This window comes from Haliotis rubra, unplaced genomic scaffold (assembly GCF_003918875.1).
Source record: "Haliotis rubra isolate DU_JTF1 unplaced genomic scaffold, ASM391887v1 Scf2, whole genome shotgun sequence".
NCBI lineage: Eukaryota > Metazoa > Mollusca > Gastropoda > Lepetellida > Haliotidae > Haliotis > Haliotis rubra.
This window is the reverse complement of record NW_025766002.1, coordinates 7369647-7388680: the sequence shown is the minus strand read 5'-3', so window position 1 is coordinate 7388680 and position 19034 is coordinate 7369647. Positions and strand designations below refer to the sequence as shown.

Here is a 19034-nt window from a genome sequence, read left to right as displayed (position 1 = left end):
AGCGTAACAGTGTCTTGAGCGTATGTAATAATTTGGGATATCATCTGTCGATTCCATCTCAAAATAGACAGTATGTGCTTGTTGTAAGACAGCTAAACGGATAAGGTGATAAGCCTTGTGGCCTTGATTGTGTCACAAGACATGACATGGAGAATGAGGGTATAATATGGTGCTCCATTCTGAAACAGTACCCACTTTCTCCAGAATGTAAATAACATTGTTATTATAATTACACGTATGTAATAATAATTATATTTTCTCCCTGAAGGACTAATATGAGCTGATGATGAGGAAAGCCAGTACAGATTGTGTAAGGACCGTCCGAAACAATCGCTCTTTGGTGCATTTTGTATTTTTTTTCTAGATACAATGAAATTAATTTATTGTATATACAATTATGTTTGCAGTTCTGTGAAATGATCAATGTACTAACTGAACATCGCTATAATGATTTAAACACTGAAAGTGATTGCCCGTAATATTCTCTGATACCATACATATGCACCTAATACGTAATATTATAATAATCAGCTACCTAAACATCAAAGCATGTTATAATGTTAAAAGTGTTTATCAGATATATATGTATAGTTGAAGGACATGAATACATTTTAATTAATGTTACAATTATATAAGAAGGGCTTCAATAGGCAGGCCCACGAAAGTCTTCGAACAGTGGAATCAGCTCCCTTGAGGTAAGAACATGTGTAATGTCCGACTTTCATTTTGACATTGTGTATTAGGACTAGGCACAAATTTGGCAACTTTTACAAAGGATTAACGTCATTAGCATTATTTAACATAACAATTGAACTGTGTACAGAAGAAGCCGTTGAGAATTCATTCATTTCAAATATATTTAATATTTTTTAGATCAATCAGTTGAGATGGGAGCTCCATTTTGTAAAACCGACTTAACAGGGGCACCCTCGTTTTCTCAAATTCATTTGTGCAGTTTTATGTAATGGACATTCTCTGAATAATTCATGCTTTAACTTAGTGCTTAAGTAGCGCTATTGTGTAAGCAATAGACTGAACTTCCTTCAGCCACAGTAAAAGTAAGAATGGGAGCTTACCGTTATGGATTCCCTGGGGGAATTATTTCAGAAATTTTATTTTAACAGAAAACATCACTGAATACAATATCTCTCTGTTTTCAATTTTCGGTATGTTATCGTTTATTAAATTTTCATATGGATGATTTTTTTATGGGATCATAAATAATAATGAATGTGTGACGACTAAGACAGACTGCCATGTCCCAAAATGTCAATTCCAGTAGTTTCCTTGTTTGTACAAGTTAAGCATGACAACGGAAAAGATTACAGCCTTGACTATTTGCCTGAATACAAGTTTGATATTCTTAACGATTTTTATAAAATGGAATAATCCTTTATTTGACGATTTAGACGTTACTATTGGAGATAAATTATCAAAGATTGATCATTTCCCTAAATACAAACCGGATATGTTGGAAGATTTTCATACAAACTAATATACATATTTTTGAAATGTCGAAATGGACTTTCTGGGGAAAATATTCAATTTAAATCTTCATAGGCGGAAAGTGATATCAGTGGCAGAGCAGTACAATATTCAATTTATTTCAGTATTTACTGTTGACATATATAGATCCAATATTCATTTTAATTTCCTATATACAGTATCGTTTTGTGACTTGTATATGTATACAGACCAAGGCAACCAACACGAGTAGCTTTCTACCTTGATAACTGTATGACTTCGTCTTACTTTCCTTCTGTTGACACAATTTTATTCTCTATTCATTCGACAAACGTTCCTTTCCTTGTCATTTTCTCGCATTCTAAAACATTGATTATAATTAATAATAGTACATTCACATAAAGTTTGCATCATTACTATTTGGGGGCATAGAGATGTATGCGTACATATATGGAGCATTCTTCTGATAGATATAGTGTAACATTTTGTGTAGTTTTATTTATGATTTCATTTTGTATGCATATTTGTTTCTACACACAGAATAGCCTACACTCATTTCGTTTTCAAAATGAGATTGTAAGTTGGAGTTCTGGTTTTCCTGGTATTTCTAAAAATATTTTCCTACATCACAATGAATGAATGAATGAGTGAGTGAATGAATGAATAAATGAATGAATGAACGTGCTTTATTTCCTCCATTAAGACGCAGAGTACATATATGAAAACATCTCAGGATAAAATATCAAACATATTCACATATTCAAATATAGTCTCTGACATAGTCTGTATAGATACGTAATATTTGATAAGCATATAACATAATGGTATATTGAAATGTTTATAGTACAGAATAATAACAGTTATCTCCATGTTTTCATGGCTGACTTCATATGCCACTGTTTCACGCCAGATAAAAATACAGAAGTAAAGGAGGTTTGTGTAGTAAAGGAGTATGTGTGTCATGATAAAATGTAAACAAAGAGACTGTAGGTTCAAAAGCCTTAACATGCGTTGCTCCAAACCTCAGCTCGTGTTCATGCCTATCCATGGTAATTTCTTCGGCAATCTAATCATAAAGGCAGACAATTGGTGTTAATTTTCTCAAATGAAAACACTATGTCAACTGGAGAATCCGTGTGTTATGGTTGACTGGTGAATTGTAGAGTCTTAGACAAAATACATTTACCTTTCATCTCAAAGTTATTTTTCGTCTCAAAGTGAAGTAAGCAATTTGTCATTTCCGCTAACTGTAGTTCAAATGGTATTGACTTTACAGTATTCGTGTATGTCTACTTTGTTATAAAAGAGTAATCAACTTAAGCCATAGATGACTTTATTCCATAATCAAGAAATCACTGGGAAAGAGAGTCCTTTGTGCCATTTCGATTACTTATGTTATAAGCATGTGTATATGTATTATCTGTATCAAAGAGTTACGAGCAGGTATTCGCGTAAAGGTGATAATTACAAGTGTTTGCGCTTGTTTCGATAACTGTAGTTCTTATTTCTCCCAACATACGTGACCCGTGAAGATCCGGGGTAGAATAGGTCTTCAGCAACCAATGCTTGTCATAAAAGGCGACTATGCTTGTCGTAAAAGGCGACTAACGGGATCGGGTGGTCAGGCTCGCTGACTTGGTTGACACATGTCATCGGTTCCCAATTGCGCAGATCGATGCTCATGCTGTTGATCACTGGATTGTCTGGTCCAGACTCGATTATTTACAGACCGCCGCCATATAGCTGAAATATTGCTGAGTGCGGCGTACAACTTAACTCACTCACTCACTCCAAATATACGTGAAGATCCACGTTCAACTGATCTTCAGCCCACCTGTCTGTCATAAAGGACGACTAACGGGAATGTGTGGTCAGGCTAGGTGACTACGTGATACATATATCTACGTTGCGGATATAGGTGCCCATGATGTCAACCACTAGACTGGTTGGTCAATATTCGATTATGTACAGAACACCGTCTGTATAGCTAGAATATATCCGAGTGTCAGCGTTAAACGTCAAGCAATACGCTCAGTATTTCTCTAAATTACGGTGTTACATGGTCAGTTGTTATTCTTCGCCAGCATCGATCGTTTCAATGTCGGTGTGTCCCAGCTAAAATATTGATAACTGAAGGATTAACCGTTTCAATGTCGGTGTGTCCCAGCTAAAATATTGATAACTGAAGGATTAGCCGTTTCAATGTCCGTGTGTCCCAGCTAAAATATTGATAACTGAAGGATTAACCGTTTCAATGTCGGTGTGTCCCAGCTAAAATATTGATAACTGAAGGATTAGCCGTTTCAATGTCGGTGTGTCCCAGCTAAAATATTGATAACTGAAGGATTAACCGTTTCAATGTCGGTGTGTCTCAGCTAAAATATTGATAACTGAAGGATTAACCGTTTCAATGTCGGTGGGTCCCAGCTACAATATTGATAACTGAAGGATTAACCGTTTCAATGTCGGTGTGTCCCAGCTAAAATACTGATAACTGAAGAATTAAAATTTAATTCACTTATTTGACTGCAATACAGGAGCAGTAAACATTTGGTTTCATCACGTTGACAGATCTTCCAATATCACAATGATGTGGACCGTAGTTTTTCTGGGCGTCTTGGGCGTCTCCATGGCGAATGTAATGATGCCAGAATATCAGAACACCATGCTTCAACTACACAACGAGGGACGCCAGATGATGGGTGAGGGAGATTTCCCTAATGAGTACGGAGAGGAAAGCTATCCCTTTCTCGTAAGTAGTTGAAACTACTGTCCCTTTTCATGACATTAGACAAAGCATTTCAAAATATTGTTGATTTGATTACGTATATGTGTTGTTTTCTTCCTTTGTTTCTTTAACCATATCACTCGCAGCTTTACGAATCTGTCAACAATCTGCAGCATTGCATCATTAAATTATTTCACATGAGGAGTAATGGAGTTTAAGGTCGCTTTCAAAATGTAGATGTGTATGCATGTATGTATGCGTGTATGTGTGCGTGCGTGCGCGTGTGCATGTGTGGATGGACTGATGTGGATGCTGCTTGTACGAGCCGAATGTCGATCGGGGAGATAAGAGAGTTTAAACAGCGTTCGTGTTATGTTAAGAAGTCACATACCGAATGTTTGGTGAATGCATTAAACAATGATATGGAATTTCCATGCACTTCCTGAAAGGAAATTAATAAAAGAGATTGCACTGTACCAATACGAAGGTTTATATTAGATTAGAAGAACTGCTTATTCACACTTTCCCCAATAAAAACATCCGGATTCATGTTGTCAAACAAAATAGCAGTTTTTGAATTTTGTCAACACGAGAACATTACTTCATGCATGAGCATTCGTTTCACATTTGTTATATTTCAAATCAAAATCAAATGTATATTGCTGTACGAAATGTCGGCCCTGGCACAGTCTAGTAAGCATTTAGACAAATTGGCACTGGTCTCGTGGATAAATCAGATTGCTTCTTAAGCTTAAATACTGTTTGTTGCAGAGATGGAACGAAGAATTAGCAAGAGAAGCCCAGAGATATGCAAACAGATGTGAGTTCAGATACTCATCAAGACCCGAGTTCGGCGAGAACCTCTACATTGAGCAGTCGTCCCGATCGGAGGAAGGGGTCATGAATAGAGGCTATAACGCTTGGAGGAACGGGGTCGACTCATTCCGCTTCGATGACAGGGAATGCTCTCCTTCCCAGAGCTGCTATTACTCACAGGTATTGTTGAGAATCAAAGGTGCACTCTACTATCTACACACATATATTACAAACTTATTTTACATTACACGTGGGGTAGGACTGACTTTAAGTGTTTTGCAAACACTGGGTGTTAACGCTGTCTGATGATGATTCGTAAACACAATCAGGCCAAACAAATTTTAGATTGATTTTGTACTTACAATCCCTTTCGGCATTTGATGGTTGAAGGTGTTCATGTTTATCGCATAGGTTTTCTAAAGATGTCTACTTAGATATTTTCCTCAGAGCATTTCGTTCGAGTGGCTTTCCTTAACCGTCTCCCTGTTGTTCTGTATTCTACCAGGGCGGTGGGGTAGCTCAGTGGTTAAAGCGTTCGCTCGTCACGTCGAAGATCCGGGTTCGATTCCCCACATGGGCACAATGTGTTTGGTGTCCCCCGCCGTGATATTGCTGGAATATTGCTAAAAGCGGCGTAAAACCATACTCACTCACTCACTGTATTCTACCAGTACCCCAGTATGCCGAGTTTGTGATGAGTGCCGGGTACTGAGTCAGAAATGGTTACAAAGTGTTATCTGGATGACTACCTGTAATCATAACCCAGTTGGTAATCATTATAAAATAAATATCATTGAAATCATTATCTGTATGACACGTGTCCCAATACTTACAGGCTGACGATAGGCGAGTAACAACGTTATTCAGCTATATCTCAACCGAACATGCATCTCCTCTAGTCGGTTCATTGGCGTTCGTTCTCCTTTTAGTTATTCCGTCAATACTAAATTCAATAATTGGAATCATCACTACTTGATGGTCATTTCAAAACAAAATGCTAAAGATTCCTATGGACTGAACGGGGTTTTGTCGTTATTATTTATGATATTCTAATCAGTGCAACGTCTATAAATGGATTTATCATCCAGGTCAACTGGGAGGAGACTCGGGAATTTGGCTGTGCAATGAATAACTGCGACTATATGTCTCAGTTCCAAGGTTACAATGACGTACGGTTCCTGGTGTGTTACTATGATCCCAGGTAAGTATTTGTCCTTTAATCTGCCTGTCCGTGTGTGGTCATTCACGGCCCACAGATTCCAGTGGTGTTTGTTCATGCAAGCAGCGACCCATTGGGTTACCGTGACATGACAAAATAGTGAGTGTAACGCCACAGCCTACAACCAGAAAGTGACTGGATCATGTAATTCGAGAGTATGTTTTCAATAATAATGGTCCGAGTGTGATCTTGTCAATCAGAATACATGTACTACTCTCTGAAGGGAATTGCTGAAATGATTTCGAAAGTGGAAGTAGACACTCTTTTCTGCACGTGTAATATTCACTGTGTTCTGTGATGTTGAATTCATTAGATGTTGCATTCAGATCCTCAACAATACCAACATTCATATTAATAACTTCTTTTAATTCCATGCCTTTGGTATATTTCACTTCCATCGCCCTTTCCAGACATAATATATGTTACTTCATGTTCCAGGGCTAACTGGATGGGAGATGAAGCTTACGAACCAGGTAAATGCCAACATTTTGAAATTCAACAACTGGGTTGTCTTTACTAAAGTAAAGATTTGATACAAGTCGTAATTGCAATTATTACGTGTTTCGCTGCTGATCTAACGGCGTATTGAAATCAAGAACGCCATCTGACTATAGAAGATGGTTAAATACTTTCCTCGTTAAATATATGTTCGTCCACAAGTTAGGAAAACATAGCATTTGGCACAGCAAAAAGAAAAATGTGTAGACATCATGTTTCTGTGACCCCCAACCCTTGATGTGGTTGATGTGATGTAATTTTACTGTACACATATCCTACCTGTAATTAGTAGGAAACCGACCTCACTTTTTATCTTTGGGAATAACACATATGTTCACAATACATGTACATACAATGCAGATGGATAGATAGATAGATCGGTAGATAGATAGATAGACAGATATGGGTGTGCGTGAGTGTATGTGTTTTCAGGATGCTATCGAAAATTAAGGAATTCGTCTTTTTACAAGATATTTCAGGCATCGTTTGATGTTTGTTTGATTTATTTACAGCAAAATAGAGGCTTCGTACGATGGATACTACTGGACGCCTTTCGACCGAATGTTGCCTGTTCGAAGTGTTTAAATAAAGCAAAGTGATTGCAAAAGTAGCAAACACAAACAATGCCGAATCTGTTTTATGTTATCTGAACCAGGGTTTGTGCCAAGGTCAGTTTAGTTCTAGTTAGTTGCTTACAACACTCCTGTAGCCGTGAATCGGAGGCCGGTGACACCACTCTCTCGCACGATTTTTGTTGGTTAGTTTGTACTTCAGAATATCGCATTCAGCAGTTTTCCATCTTAATGACGACAGTCTGTAAATAATCTGTCTCCACCAGACTGTCTAGTGCTAGAAGTAATGAGCATCGGTCTATTCAAATAGAATTCGATGGCCTGCATCAACCAAGTAAGCGAGCCTGACCACCCGATCCAATTAGTCGCTTCTAACGACAAACATGAAGACCAATTCTAACCCGGATCTTCACGGGTCGAGGCAGTTACTAAGAGATACAGGACAAAGATGCATATTTTACACGAAATGTATTAACCCTATGGTTATGGGTTTGCAGAATCGAACCAGCCACCCGAGGGACACAGTGAGAGCTTTGGAGATATATATCTCTTGTTCACAACCCAGTTTACTTCCAATATACATAAGTAGTCATGATCACCGTACTTAATCTGCAATAATGGAAATTTAAAAGTACATATGAGGATTTGAATTTGTAACAACGTTATACCGTGATGACGGAACTACATAGCGCATGTCCATAACCGGATTCCGATTATCATATTGCTTTGCAACTTCAAACTTAGTAATTGTGAGCAATATCTATACTGATGTCATCACCGCATGTTCACTGAAACAGAGTAAGTATATATTGTACACAGTAACTACACTCATGAATCCCAATGGTATATTTACGTTAATAGATCAGTTAAACTGTCCTGTTTATCTGAACACGATTTTATCTGAACACGATAATAATTCCTCAAGTGAGTCGGGGCCAGGCGGACCTTCCGATTCCATCTGTGCCTTTTTAAGACAGTCATCGGGTGTGGAATACTGTTAACTCAAATTGGCAATGTCCAGACACACTTAACCATGTCTAGACCTACATTCTTTTCTACCTTGCGCTGCAGATATTACAAAGTAAATAAAGCGATAACAGTCTTCCATAATCACTTAAACTATCTATTAACAATAGAATCCACTGTAGATCTAAAGCATCATAAGCAAAAAGTGAGTGTATCTTTCCTGATCAGCAGCAATCGCCCGTAAAATGAAACAAAACAACAAAAACAAGTCAATTGTTGATGAAACACTAAATGTGTATGGTGAAGGTCAAACTTGGAACTCGAATCGGATACTATTTTTATAGTTTTTGATAGACTGCCATGTCCAGTTTGCAAAGGCCCTTGTACAAGGCTTCCTTAACGTGTTTACTAAAGCATTCAAATCCATTGACATTATCAAACACATTATTCGAGGTTTCTTGAAGTCCATTGTCCTCAATAACATAAGGTGAAAATGTGGTGAAGAAACATCAAAACCCCTGGTATTTGGGTGAAGTTCATCAGGCCAAAATCAAGAAGGCTGATGGGCGGTGGCGAAAGACAAGATTGGAGATTGACAGACAGATTTTCAATTCAGGTAAAACACTGATTATTTCAACCAATTCATTGTCTCCCAATTGCAGAATCCAAAAGCGCAATTCACTACCATGTCTTTTCGGATGGGTAAGACTGTAGATCTGCAAGATACGGAGTTTCCTTAGTGCGTGTGATCCAAACCCTTTGCCTCACACAGGCAGTACTCCAGTAACCATGGAAGCATTTACTCCATTTCACTCCAGTGAAATACTGAAGTTGATCCAAAGTTCCAAACCAACATCCTGTCAGCTTAATCCCATACCTACCAAGTTGTTTCTGAAAGTCCTGGACTGTCTCCTGCCTGTTATTGCATATATTGTAAACCTCTGTTTGACTTCAGGACAAGTCCCAAAATGTATGAAAACTGCTGTCATTAGACCGCTGATTAAAAAGTCTAATCTTGATCGCAACAAACTGCGAAGTTGCTGGCCGGTATCAAATCTGACATTTTTATCCAAGATCTTAGAGAAAGCTGTTAACACAAGATTGCTGGATCAACTTCGATCTCGGCGCCTGCTTGATAAGTATCAGTCGGCTTACAGAAGTGGATTCAGTACAGAGACAGCTCTCAATAAAGAATTCAACGATTTGAGAACCAGTGTGGATGACGGAAATGTTGCGCTTTTGCTCGTGTTAGATTTATCAGCGGCATTTGATACTGTTGACCACACCTTGCCAATAGATTGATTTCATACTGAATATGGTTTAGACGGCATTGTTTTGGACTGGTTCCGCTCGTACCTGAGAGACAGATACCAGAGAGTTAGCATTAATGCTACATCATCTGACAACACTCTTTTGACTTGTGGTGTACCCCAAGGTTCGGTACTGGGCCAAGTATTATTTACGCTTTACAGCAAGCCTGTCTCACAAGTCATTAGTAACTGTGCCATCAATGATCATTCTTTTGCTGATGATACGCAATTGTACAATAGTTTTGCTCTTGATGACCAATCACAGAAGTCAAGACTAAGTGCGATGGAAGACTGAACATCCAAAGTTAGCGCCTAGATGAACGCGAACATGCTGAAGTTAAAGAACGATAAGACAGAGGCTTTGTTCATAAGACCTGACAAAAGGCTGCAAAAGATCGAAGCAACTCATATCACAGTCGACAGTGATGAAATCAATATTTCGACAGATGCTAGAAACTTGGGTGTGAAGGTAGACTCATCACTCAACATATACAAGCACATCAATGACCTCGCCAAAAAATGCTACTTTCACCTCCGAAACATAGGTAACATACGCCACCTTCTCAAAGAACAAACAGCTGGAGCACTTGCACGTTCAATGATCCTAGCCAGGATTGACTATTGTAATAGTCTGCTTGTAGGGGCTCCAGCGCAGCAAATCAGCGGCTAGAATTGTCACACTGTTACATCACTCCAGTACTCAGGTATCTCAACTGGCTGCCGGTCAAAAGAACGGATGCATCATAAGATCCTCACCTCACATATCAGTGTATCAATGATAAAGCTCCAGGTTATGTGTGTGATCTAGTAGAAGACTATGTCCCTACAAGAACTCTCCGTTCCAATGAACACATGCTACTAAAGGTCCCCAAAATCAGGCTCAAGACATTTGGCGGAAGATCCTTCGCATATAATGCTGCCGTTAAAAGGAACGCTCTCCCAAAGGCTTGTTTCAAGAAGCATCTTAAGACCTACCTGATCAACAGGAATGGATTGTAAGCACACATGTGATATCTATGAACTCTGTTAGCGCTTTGAGCACACTTTGGTGTGGAGTTTAGCGCAATATAAGAATCCACATTATTATTGATGTCGTGATAATCTCTACCTCGAAACAATTTTGAATTAAAGAAAAGACAGTCGTATAATGATGACGGAGTCTGTCTCCACTTACGAGGCTACATCAGGTTAACATTCGATCTCTCTACTCCAATCTGCGCTTCATGTAATCTAAGACGTCACTGAACTGCCATCCAATGACTGACTGACTGACTGAGTTTGGATTTACGCTTCTGTTAGCAATATTCCAGCAACATCACGAAATGGGTTTCACATATTGTACCAATGTAGAGATTCGAACCCGGGTCTTCGGCGTGACGAGTCAACGCTTTAACCATTTAGCTACCCCACCGCCCCTGCTATCCAATGAGTACACGTACCATTATCTGACAAATAATTGCATCAAATAGAAACAGTTCCTAAATTGGTTCGTTGGGTTCAACACCATGTCAGTGTAACCACGCTTCACAACAGCATGTTAGCTAAATTTTGGAACAATGCTGGTCAATACACGAGCAGTGGCATGGTGCTTGTGATATAATCGGAAACTAGGGTTCGAACCCACGATCAGTAGATCAGTAGAATCTCTGCAATGTAGTTTCCGGTCCCTGAAACCCTATGATCACCAGTTCCCCCGAATATGAAGCAAGAGTCAGATAGTTAATCATGTGAGAAATCAATCATATATGTCTTTGAATGAGATGACCCTGAAATATAATAACATTATACGGCAGTAATTGGAATTGTCAAGAGATACTCACCATCCTAATATTATAGTCATATATTGGCGTCACAATTGTGCACCACTGATTGACCAACTGGAGAAACCATTCAAACAACTGTCTCAAAATGTCCATCTTTACATAACGATTCAAAGTGATGAAATATTGCCCAAACGACAGCATGGTGTCACCTTTCTTTGAATTCGAGTTGAGCGATATTTTTTGAGCTTCGGTCTTTGGAGTGTTAATATTTCACAACCCGTTAAGATACCGGTTAGAATTGTTCTTCAGTAACCCATGCTTGTCGTAAGAGGCGCCTAACGGGATCGGTGGTCAGGCTCGTTAACTTGGTTGACACATGTCATCTATTCCCAATTGCGTAGATCGATGCTAACATGCTGTTGATCACTGGATTGTTTGGTCCAGACTCGATTATTTACAGACGGCCGTCATATCGCTGGAATATTGCTGGAATATGGTCATTAGCCATCACACGGAGAACTAGAGTATAATATGGTGCTCCATTCTGAAACAGTACCCACTTTCTCTAGAATGTAAATCACATTGTTATCATAATTAAACTTATGTAATAATAATTTTTATTTCTTCCCCGAAGGGCTAATATAAGCCGATCATAAGGCAAGCCAGTACAGTTGTGCAGGATCGTCCGAAACAAACGCTCTTTGGTGCATTTTCAGTTTTATTCTCGATACAATGAAACCAATTCATTGTACAATTATGTTTACAGTTCTGTGAAATGATCAATGCACTAACTAACATCACTATAATGATTTAAACGCTGAAAGTGATTGGCTGTAATGTTCTCCGATAAGATACATATGCACCTAATACGTAATATTATAATGATCAACACATCAAACATCAAAGCATGTTATAATATGATCAAGTGTTAATCAGTAAAATCTGTATAGTTAAGGACGTGAATACATTTTAATTAATGGTACAATTATATAAGAAGGGCTTCAGTAGGCAGGCCCACCCAAGTCTTCGAACAGTGGAATCAGCTCTCTTGAGGTAAGAACATGTGTGATGTCCGACCTTCATTTTGACATTGTCTATTAGGACTAGGCACAAATTTGGCAAATTTTACAAAGCATTAACGTTATTAGCATTATTTAACATAACAAGTGAACTGTTTACAGAAGAAGCCGTTGAGAATTTATTCATTTCAAACATATTAAAATTTACTTAGATCAATCCTGTTGATACACCTACCTATGGACATTTTCGTTCAGTTGAGATGGGAGCTCCATTTTGTAAAACCGACTTAACAGGGGCACCCTCGTTTTCTCAAATTCATTTGTGCAGTTTTATGTAATGGGCATTCTCTGAATAATTCATGCTTTAACTTAGTGCTTAAGTAGCGCTATTGTGTAAGCAATAGACTGAACTTCCTTCAGCCACAGTAAAAGTAAGAATGGGAGCTTAACGTCATGGATTCCCTGATTTACAGGGGGAAATCATTTCAGAATCTTTTTAATAGAAAATATGACTGAATACAATATCTAGCTGTTTTCAATTTTCGGTATATTATCGTTTATTCAATTTTCATATGGATGATATTTTTATGGGATCATAAATAATAATTAATGTGTGACGGCTAAGACAGACTGCCATGTCCCAAAGTGTCAATTCCAGTAGTTTCCTTGTTTGTACAAGTTAGGCATGACAACGGAAGAGCTTATAGCCTTGACTATTAGCCTGTATACAAGTTTGATATTCTAAACGATTTTTATAAAATGAAATAATCCTTTATTTGACGATTTAGACGTTACTATTGGAGATAAATTATCAAAGATTGATCATTTCCCTAAATACAAACCGGATATGTTGGAAGATTTTCATACAAACTAATATACATATTTTCGAAATGTCGAAATGGACTTTCTGGGGAAAATATTCAATTTAAATCTTAATAGGCGGAAAGTGATATCAGAGGCAGAGCAGTACAATATTCAATATATTTCAGTATTTACTGCTGACATATAGATCCAATATTCATTTTGATTTCCTATATACAGTATCGTTTTGTGACTTGTATATGTATACAGACCAAGGCAACCAACACTAGCAGCTTCTACCTTGACTTCGTCTTACTTTCCCTCTGTTGACACAATTTTATTCTCTGTTCATTGGTTAAACGTTCCTTTCCTTGCCATTTTCTAGCATTCTAAAACATTGATTATAATTTATAATAGTACATTCACATAATGTTTGCATCATTACTGCAGTCTATGCTATTTGGGTGAAGAGAGATTTATACGTACATATCTGGAGCATTCTTCTGATAGATATAGTGTAGCATTTTGTGTAGTTTTATTTATGATTTCATTTTGTATGCATATTTGTTTCTACACACAGAATAGCCTACACTCATTTTGTTTTCAAAATTAGATTGTAAGTTGGAGTTATTGGTTTTTCTGGTATTTCTAAACATATTTTCCTACATCACAATAAATGAATGAATGAACGTGCTTTATTTCCTCCATTAAGACGCAGAGTACATATATGAAAACATCTTAGGATATAATATTAAACATATTCACATATTCAAACATAGTCTCTGGCATAGTTTGTATAGATACGTAATATTTGATAAGCATATAACATAATGGTATATTGAAATGTTTATAGTACAGAATAATAACAGTTATCTCCATGTTTTCATGGCTGACTTCATATGCCACTGTTTCACGCCAGATAAAAATACAGAAGTAAAGGAGGTTTGTGTAGTAAAGGAGTATGTGTGTCATGATAAAATGTAAACAAAGAGACTGTAGGTTCAAAAGCCTTAACATGCGTTGCTCCAAACCTCAGCTCGTGTTCATGCCTATCCATTGGTAATTTCTTCGGCAATCTATGTATGGGAGCCTGATAATCATAAAGGCAGACAATTGGTGTTAATTTTCTCAAATGAAAACACGATGTCAACTGGAGAATCCGTGTGTTATGGTTGACTGGTGAATTGTAGAGCGTTAGACAAAATGCATTTTACCTTTCATCTCGAAATGAAGCAAGCAATTTCTCATTTCCGCTAACTGTAGTTCAAATGGTATTGACTTTACAGTATTCGTGTATGTCTACTTTGTTATAAAAGAGTAATCAACTCAAGCCATAGATGACTTTATTCCATAATCAAGAAATCACTGGCAAAGAAAGTCCTTTGTGCTATTTCGATTACTTATGTTATAAGCATGTGTATATGTATTATCTGTATCAAAGATTAACGAGCAGGTGTTCGCGTAAAGGTGATAATGACAAGTGTTTGCGCTTGTTTCGATAACTGTAGTTCTTATTTCTCCCAACATACGTGACCCGTGAAGATCCGGGGTAGAATAGGTCTTCAGCAACCCATGCTTGTCATAAAAGGCGACTATGCATGTCGTAAAAGGCGACTAACGGGATCGGGTGGTCAGGCTCGCTGACTTGGTTGACACATGTCATCGGTTCCCAATTGCGCAAATCGATGCTCATGCTGTTGATTACTGGATTGTCTGGTCCAGACTCGATTATTTACAGACCGCCGCCACATAGGTGGAATATCGCTGAGTGCGGCGTACAACTAAACTCACTCACTCCAAATATACGTGAAGATCCACGTTCAACTGATCTTCAGCTCACCTGTCTGTCATAAAGGACGACTAACGGGAATGTGTGGTCAGGCTAGGTGACTACGTGATACATGTATCTACGTTGCGGACATAGGTGCTCATGAAGTCAACCAATAGGCTGGTCAATATTCGATTATGTACAGAACACCGTCTGTATAGCTAGAATATATCCGAGTGTCAGCGTTAAACGTCAAGCAATACGCTCAGTATTTCTCTAAATTCCGGTGTTATATGGTCAGTTGTTATTCTTCGCCAGCATCGATCGTTTCAATGTCGGTGTGTCCGAGCTAAAATATTGATAACTGAAGGATTAACCGTTTCAATGTCGGTGTGTCCCAGCTAAAATATTAATAACTGAAGGATTAACCGTTTCAATGTCGGTGTGTCCGAGCTAAAATATTGATAAGTGAAGAATTAAAATTTAATTCACTTATTTGACTGCAATACAGGAGCAGTAAAAATTTGGTTTCATCACGTTGACAGATCTTCCAATATCACAATGATGTGGACCGTAGTTTTCCTGGGTGTCTTGGGCGTCTCCATGGCGAATGTAATGATGCCAGAATATCAGAACACCATGCTTCAACTACACAACGAGGGACGCCAGATGATGGGTGAGGGAGATTTCCCTAATGAGTACGGAGAGGAAAGCTATCCCTTTCTCGTAAGTAGTTGAAACTACTGTCCCTTTTCATGACATTAGACAAAGCATTTCAAAATATTGTTGATTTGATTACGTTTTCTTCCTTTTTTTCTTTAACCATATCACTCGCAGCTTTACGAATCTGTCAACAATCTGCAGCATTGCATCATTAAAATATTTCAAATGAGGAGTAATGGAGTTTAAGGGCGCTTTCAAAATGTATATGTGTATGCATGTATGTATGCGTGTATGTGTGCGTGCGTGCGCGTGTGCATGTGTGGATGGAATGATGTGGATGCTGCTTGTACGAGCCGAATGTCGATCGGGGAGATAAGAGAGTTTAAACACCGTTCGTGTTATGTTAAGAAGTCACATACCGAAGGTTTGGTGAATGCATTAAACAATGATATGGAATTTCCATGCACTTCCTGAAAGGAAATTAATAAAAGGGATTGCACTGTACCAATACGAAGGTTTATATTGGATTAGAAGAACTGCTTATTCACACTTTTCCCCATAAAAATATTTGGATTCATGTTGTCAAACAAAATAGCAGTTTTTGAATTTTGTCAACACGAGAACGTATTACTTCATGAGCATTCGTTTCACATGTGTTATATTTCAAGTCAAAATCAAATGTATATTGCTTTACGAAATGTAGGCCCTAGCACAGTCTAGTAAGCCTTTAGACATATTGGCAATGGTCTCGTGGATAAATCGAATTGCTTCTTAAGCTTAAATACTGTTTGTTGCAGAGATGGAACGAAGATTTAGCAAGAGAAGCCCAGAGATATGCAAACAGATGTGAGTTCAGATACTCATCAAGACCTGACTTCGGCGAGAACCTCTACATTGAGCAGTCGTCCCGATCGGAGGAAGGGGTCATGAATAGAGGCTATAACGCTTGGAGGAACGGGGTCGACTCATTCCGCTTCGATGACAGGGAATGCTCTCCTTCCCAGAGCTGCTATTACTCACAGGTATTGTTGAGAATCAAAGGTGCACTCTACTATCTACACACATATATTACAAACTTATCTTACATTACACGTGGGGAAGGACTGACTTTAAGTGTTTTGCGAATACTTGGTGTTAACACTGTCTGATGTTGATTCGTAAACACAATCATGCCAAACAGATTTCAGATTGATTTTTGTACTTACAATCCCTTTCTGCATTTGATGGTTGAAGGTGTTCATATTTATCGCATAGGTTTTCTAAAGATGTCTTCTTAGATATTTTCCTCAGAGCATTCCGTTCGGGTGGCTTTCCTTAACCGTCTCCCTGTTGTTCTGTATTCTACCAGTACCCCAGTATGCCGAGTTGTGATGAGTTCCCGGTACTGAGTCAGAAATGGTTACAAAGTGTTATCTGGATGACTACCTGTAATCGTGACCCAGTGGGTAATCATTATAAAATAAAATATCATTAAAAATCATTATCTGTATGACACGTGTCCCAATACTTACAGGCTGACGATAGGCGAGTTACAACGTTATTCAGCTAGGACATGCATCTCCTCTAGTCGGTTCATTGGCGTTCGTTCTCCTTTTAGTTATTCCGTCAATACTAAATTCAATAATTGGTATCATCACTACTTGATGGTCATTTAAAAACAAAATGCTAAAGATTCCTATGGACTGAACTGGCTTTTGTCGTTATTATTTATGATATTCTAATCAGTGCAACGTCTAAATAATGGATTTATCATCCAGGTCAACTGGGAGGAGACTCGGGAATTTGGCTGTGCAATGAATAACTGCAACTATATGTCTCAGTTCCGAGAGGACAATGACGTACGGTTCCTGGTGTGTTACTATGAGCCGAGGTAGGTATTTGTCCTTTAATCTGCCTGTCCGTGTGTGGTCATTCACGGCCCACAGATTCCAGTGGTGTTTGTTCATGCAAGCAGCAACTCATTGGGTACCCGTGACATGACAAAATAGTGAGTGTAACGCCACAGCCAACAACCAGAAAGTGACTGGATCATGTAATTCGAGAGTATGTTTTCAATAATAATGGTCCATGTGTGATCTTGTCAATCAGAATACATGTACTACCCTCAGAAGGGAATTGCTGAAATGATTTTGAAGGTGGAAGTACACACTCTTTTCTGCACGTGTAATATGCACTGTGTTCTGTGATGTTGCATTCATTAGATGTTGCATTCAGATCCTCAACAATACCAACATTCATATTATTATTAACTTCCTTTAATTCCATGCCTTTGGTGTATTTCAATTCAAGCGCCCATCAATGATATATTCCATCACAACAACAAAATTCCGTCCAAGACATAATATATTTTACTTCATGTTCCAGGGGTAACTGGATGGGAGAGGAAGCTTACGAACCAGGTAAATGCCAACATTTTGAAATTCAACAACTGGGTTGTCTTTACTAAAGTAAAGCTTTGATACAAGCCGTAATTGCAATTATTATCATGTATTTCGCTGCTGATCTAACGGCGTGTTGAAATCAAGAACGCCATCTGACTTTAGAAGATGGTTGAATACTTTCCTCGTTAAATATATGTTCGTCCACAAGTGACGGAAACATAGCAATTGGCACAGCAAAAAGAATAATGTGTAGACATCATGTTTCTTTGACCCCCAACCCTTGATGTGATGTGATTTTAATGATTTTACTGTACACATATCCTACCTGTAATTAGTAGGAAACCGACCTCACTTTTTATCTTTGGGAATAACACATATGTTCACAATACATACAATGCAGATGGATAGATAGATAGTTAGATAGATAGATAGATAGATAGACAGATATGTGTGTGCGTGAGTGTATGTGTATTCAGGATGCTATCGAAAATTAAGGAATTCGTCTTTTTACAAGATCTTTCAGGCATCGTTTGATGTTTGGTTGATTTATTTACAGCAAAATAGAAGCTTCGTACGATGGATACTAATGGACGACTTTCGACCGGATGTTGCCTGTTCGAAGTGTTTAAATAAAGCAAAGTGATTGCAAAAGTAGCAAACACAAACAATGCCGACTCTGTTTTATATCATCTGAACCCAGGTTGAATTGGGTTTGTGCCCAGGTCAGTTTAGTTCTAGTTACTTGCTTACAACACTCCTGTAGCCGTGAATCGGAGGCCGGTGACACCACTCCAATTTCTCTCTGGATCTCTAGCACGATTTTTGTTGGTTAGTTTGTACAATTCAGAATACCGCATTCAGCAGTTTTCCATCTTAATGACGACAGTCTGTAAATAATCTGTCTCCACCAGACTGTCTAGTGCTAGAATGAGCATCGGTCTATGCAAATAGTATTCGATGGCTTGCATCAACCAAGTAAGCGAGCCTGACCACCCGATCCAATTAGTCCCTTCTAACGACAAACATGAAGACCAATTCTAACCCGGATCTTCACGGGTCGACACAG

At 38.3% G+C, this 19034-nt stretch overlaps 2 protein-coding genes and 1 long non-coding RNA gene across 4 annotated transcripts; 2 read left to right on the top strand and 1 right to left on the bottom strand.

Moving 5' to 3' along the window:
• The first annotated feature begins 590 nt into the window (after positions 1–590).
• Positions 591–18642, top strand: LOC124275448 (peptidase inhibitor 16-like). Of its 2 annotated transcripts, none has more exons than XM_046711016.1 (6): positions 591–695; positions 4036–4216; positions 4964–5188; positions 6097–6209; positions 17952–17986; positions 18525–18642. In XM_046711016.1, exons 1-6 carry the CDS (start codon positions 619–621, stop codon positions 18530–18532), a joined length of 639 nt encoding a protein of 212 aa, XP_046566972.1. In that variant the 5' UTR covers positions 591–618; the 3' UTR covers positions 18533–18642. The 2 variants fall into 2 exon arrangements, with proteins under 2 accessions (XP_046566972.1, XP_046566971.1); XM_046711015.1 differs by lacking the exons at positions 17952–17986; positions 18525–18642 and adding exons at positions 6666–6700; positions 7238–7349.
• LOC124275457 lies at positions 5367–6070 on the bottom strand. The gene is made up of 2 exons (XR_006898293.1): positions 5667–6070; positions 5367–5478 (listed from the first exon to the last, which is right to left on the bottom strand). It is a non-coding gene; the product is annotated as an uncharacterized LOC124275457 (long non-coding RNA).
• On the top strand, positions 12298–17462 carry LOC124275450 (peptidase inhibitor 16-like). Its single transcript, XM_046711018.1, has 4 exons — positions 12298–12389; positions 15470–15650; positions 16385–16609; positions 17345–17462. Exons 1-4 carry the CDS (start codon positions 12313–12315, stop codon positions 17459–17461), a joined length of 600 nt encoding a protein of 199 aa, XP_046566974.1. The 5' UTR covers positions 12298–12312; the 3' UTR covers position 17462.
• Positions 18643–19034: the final 392 nt, after the last annotated feature.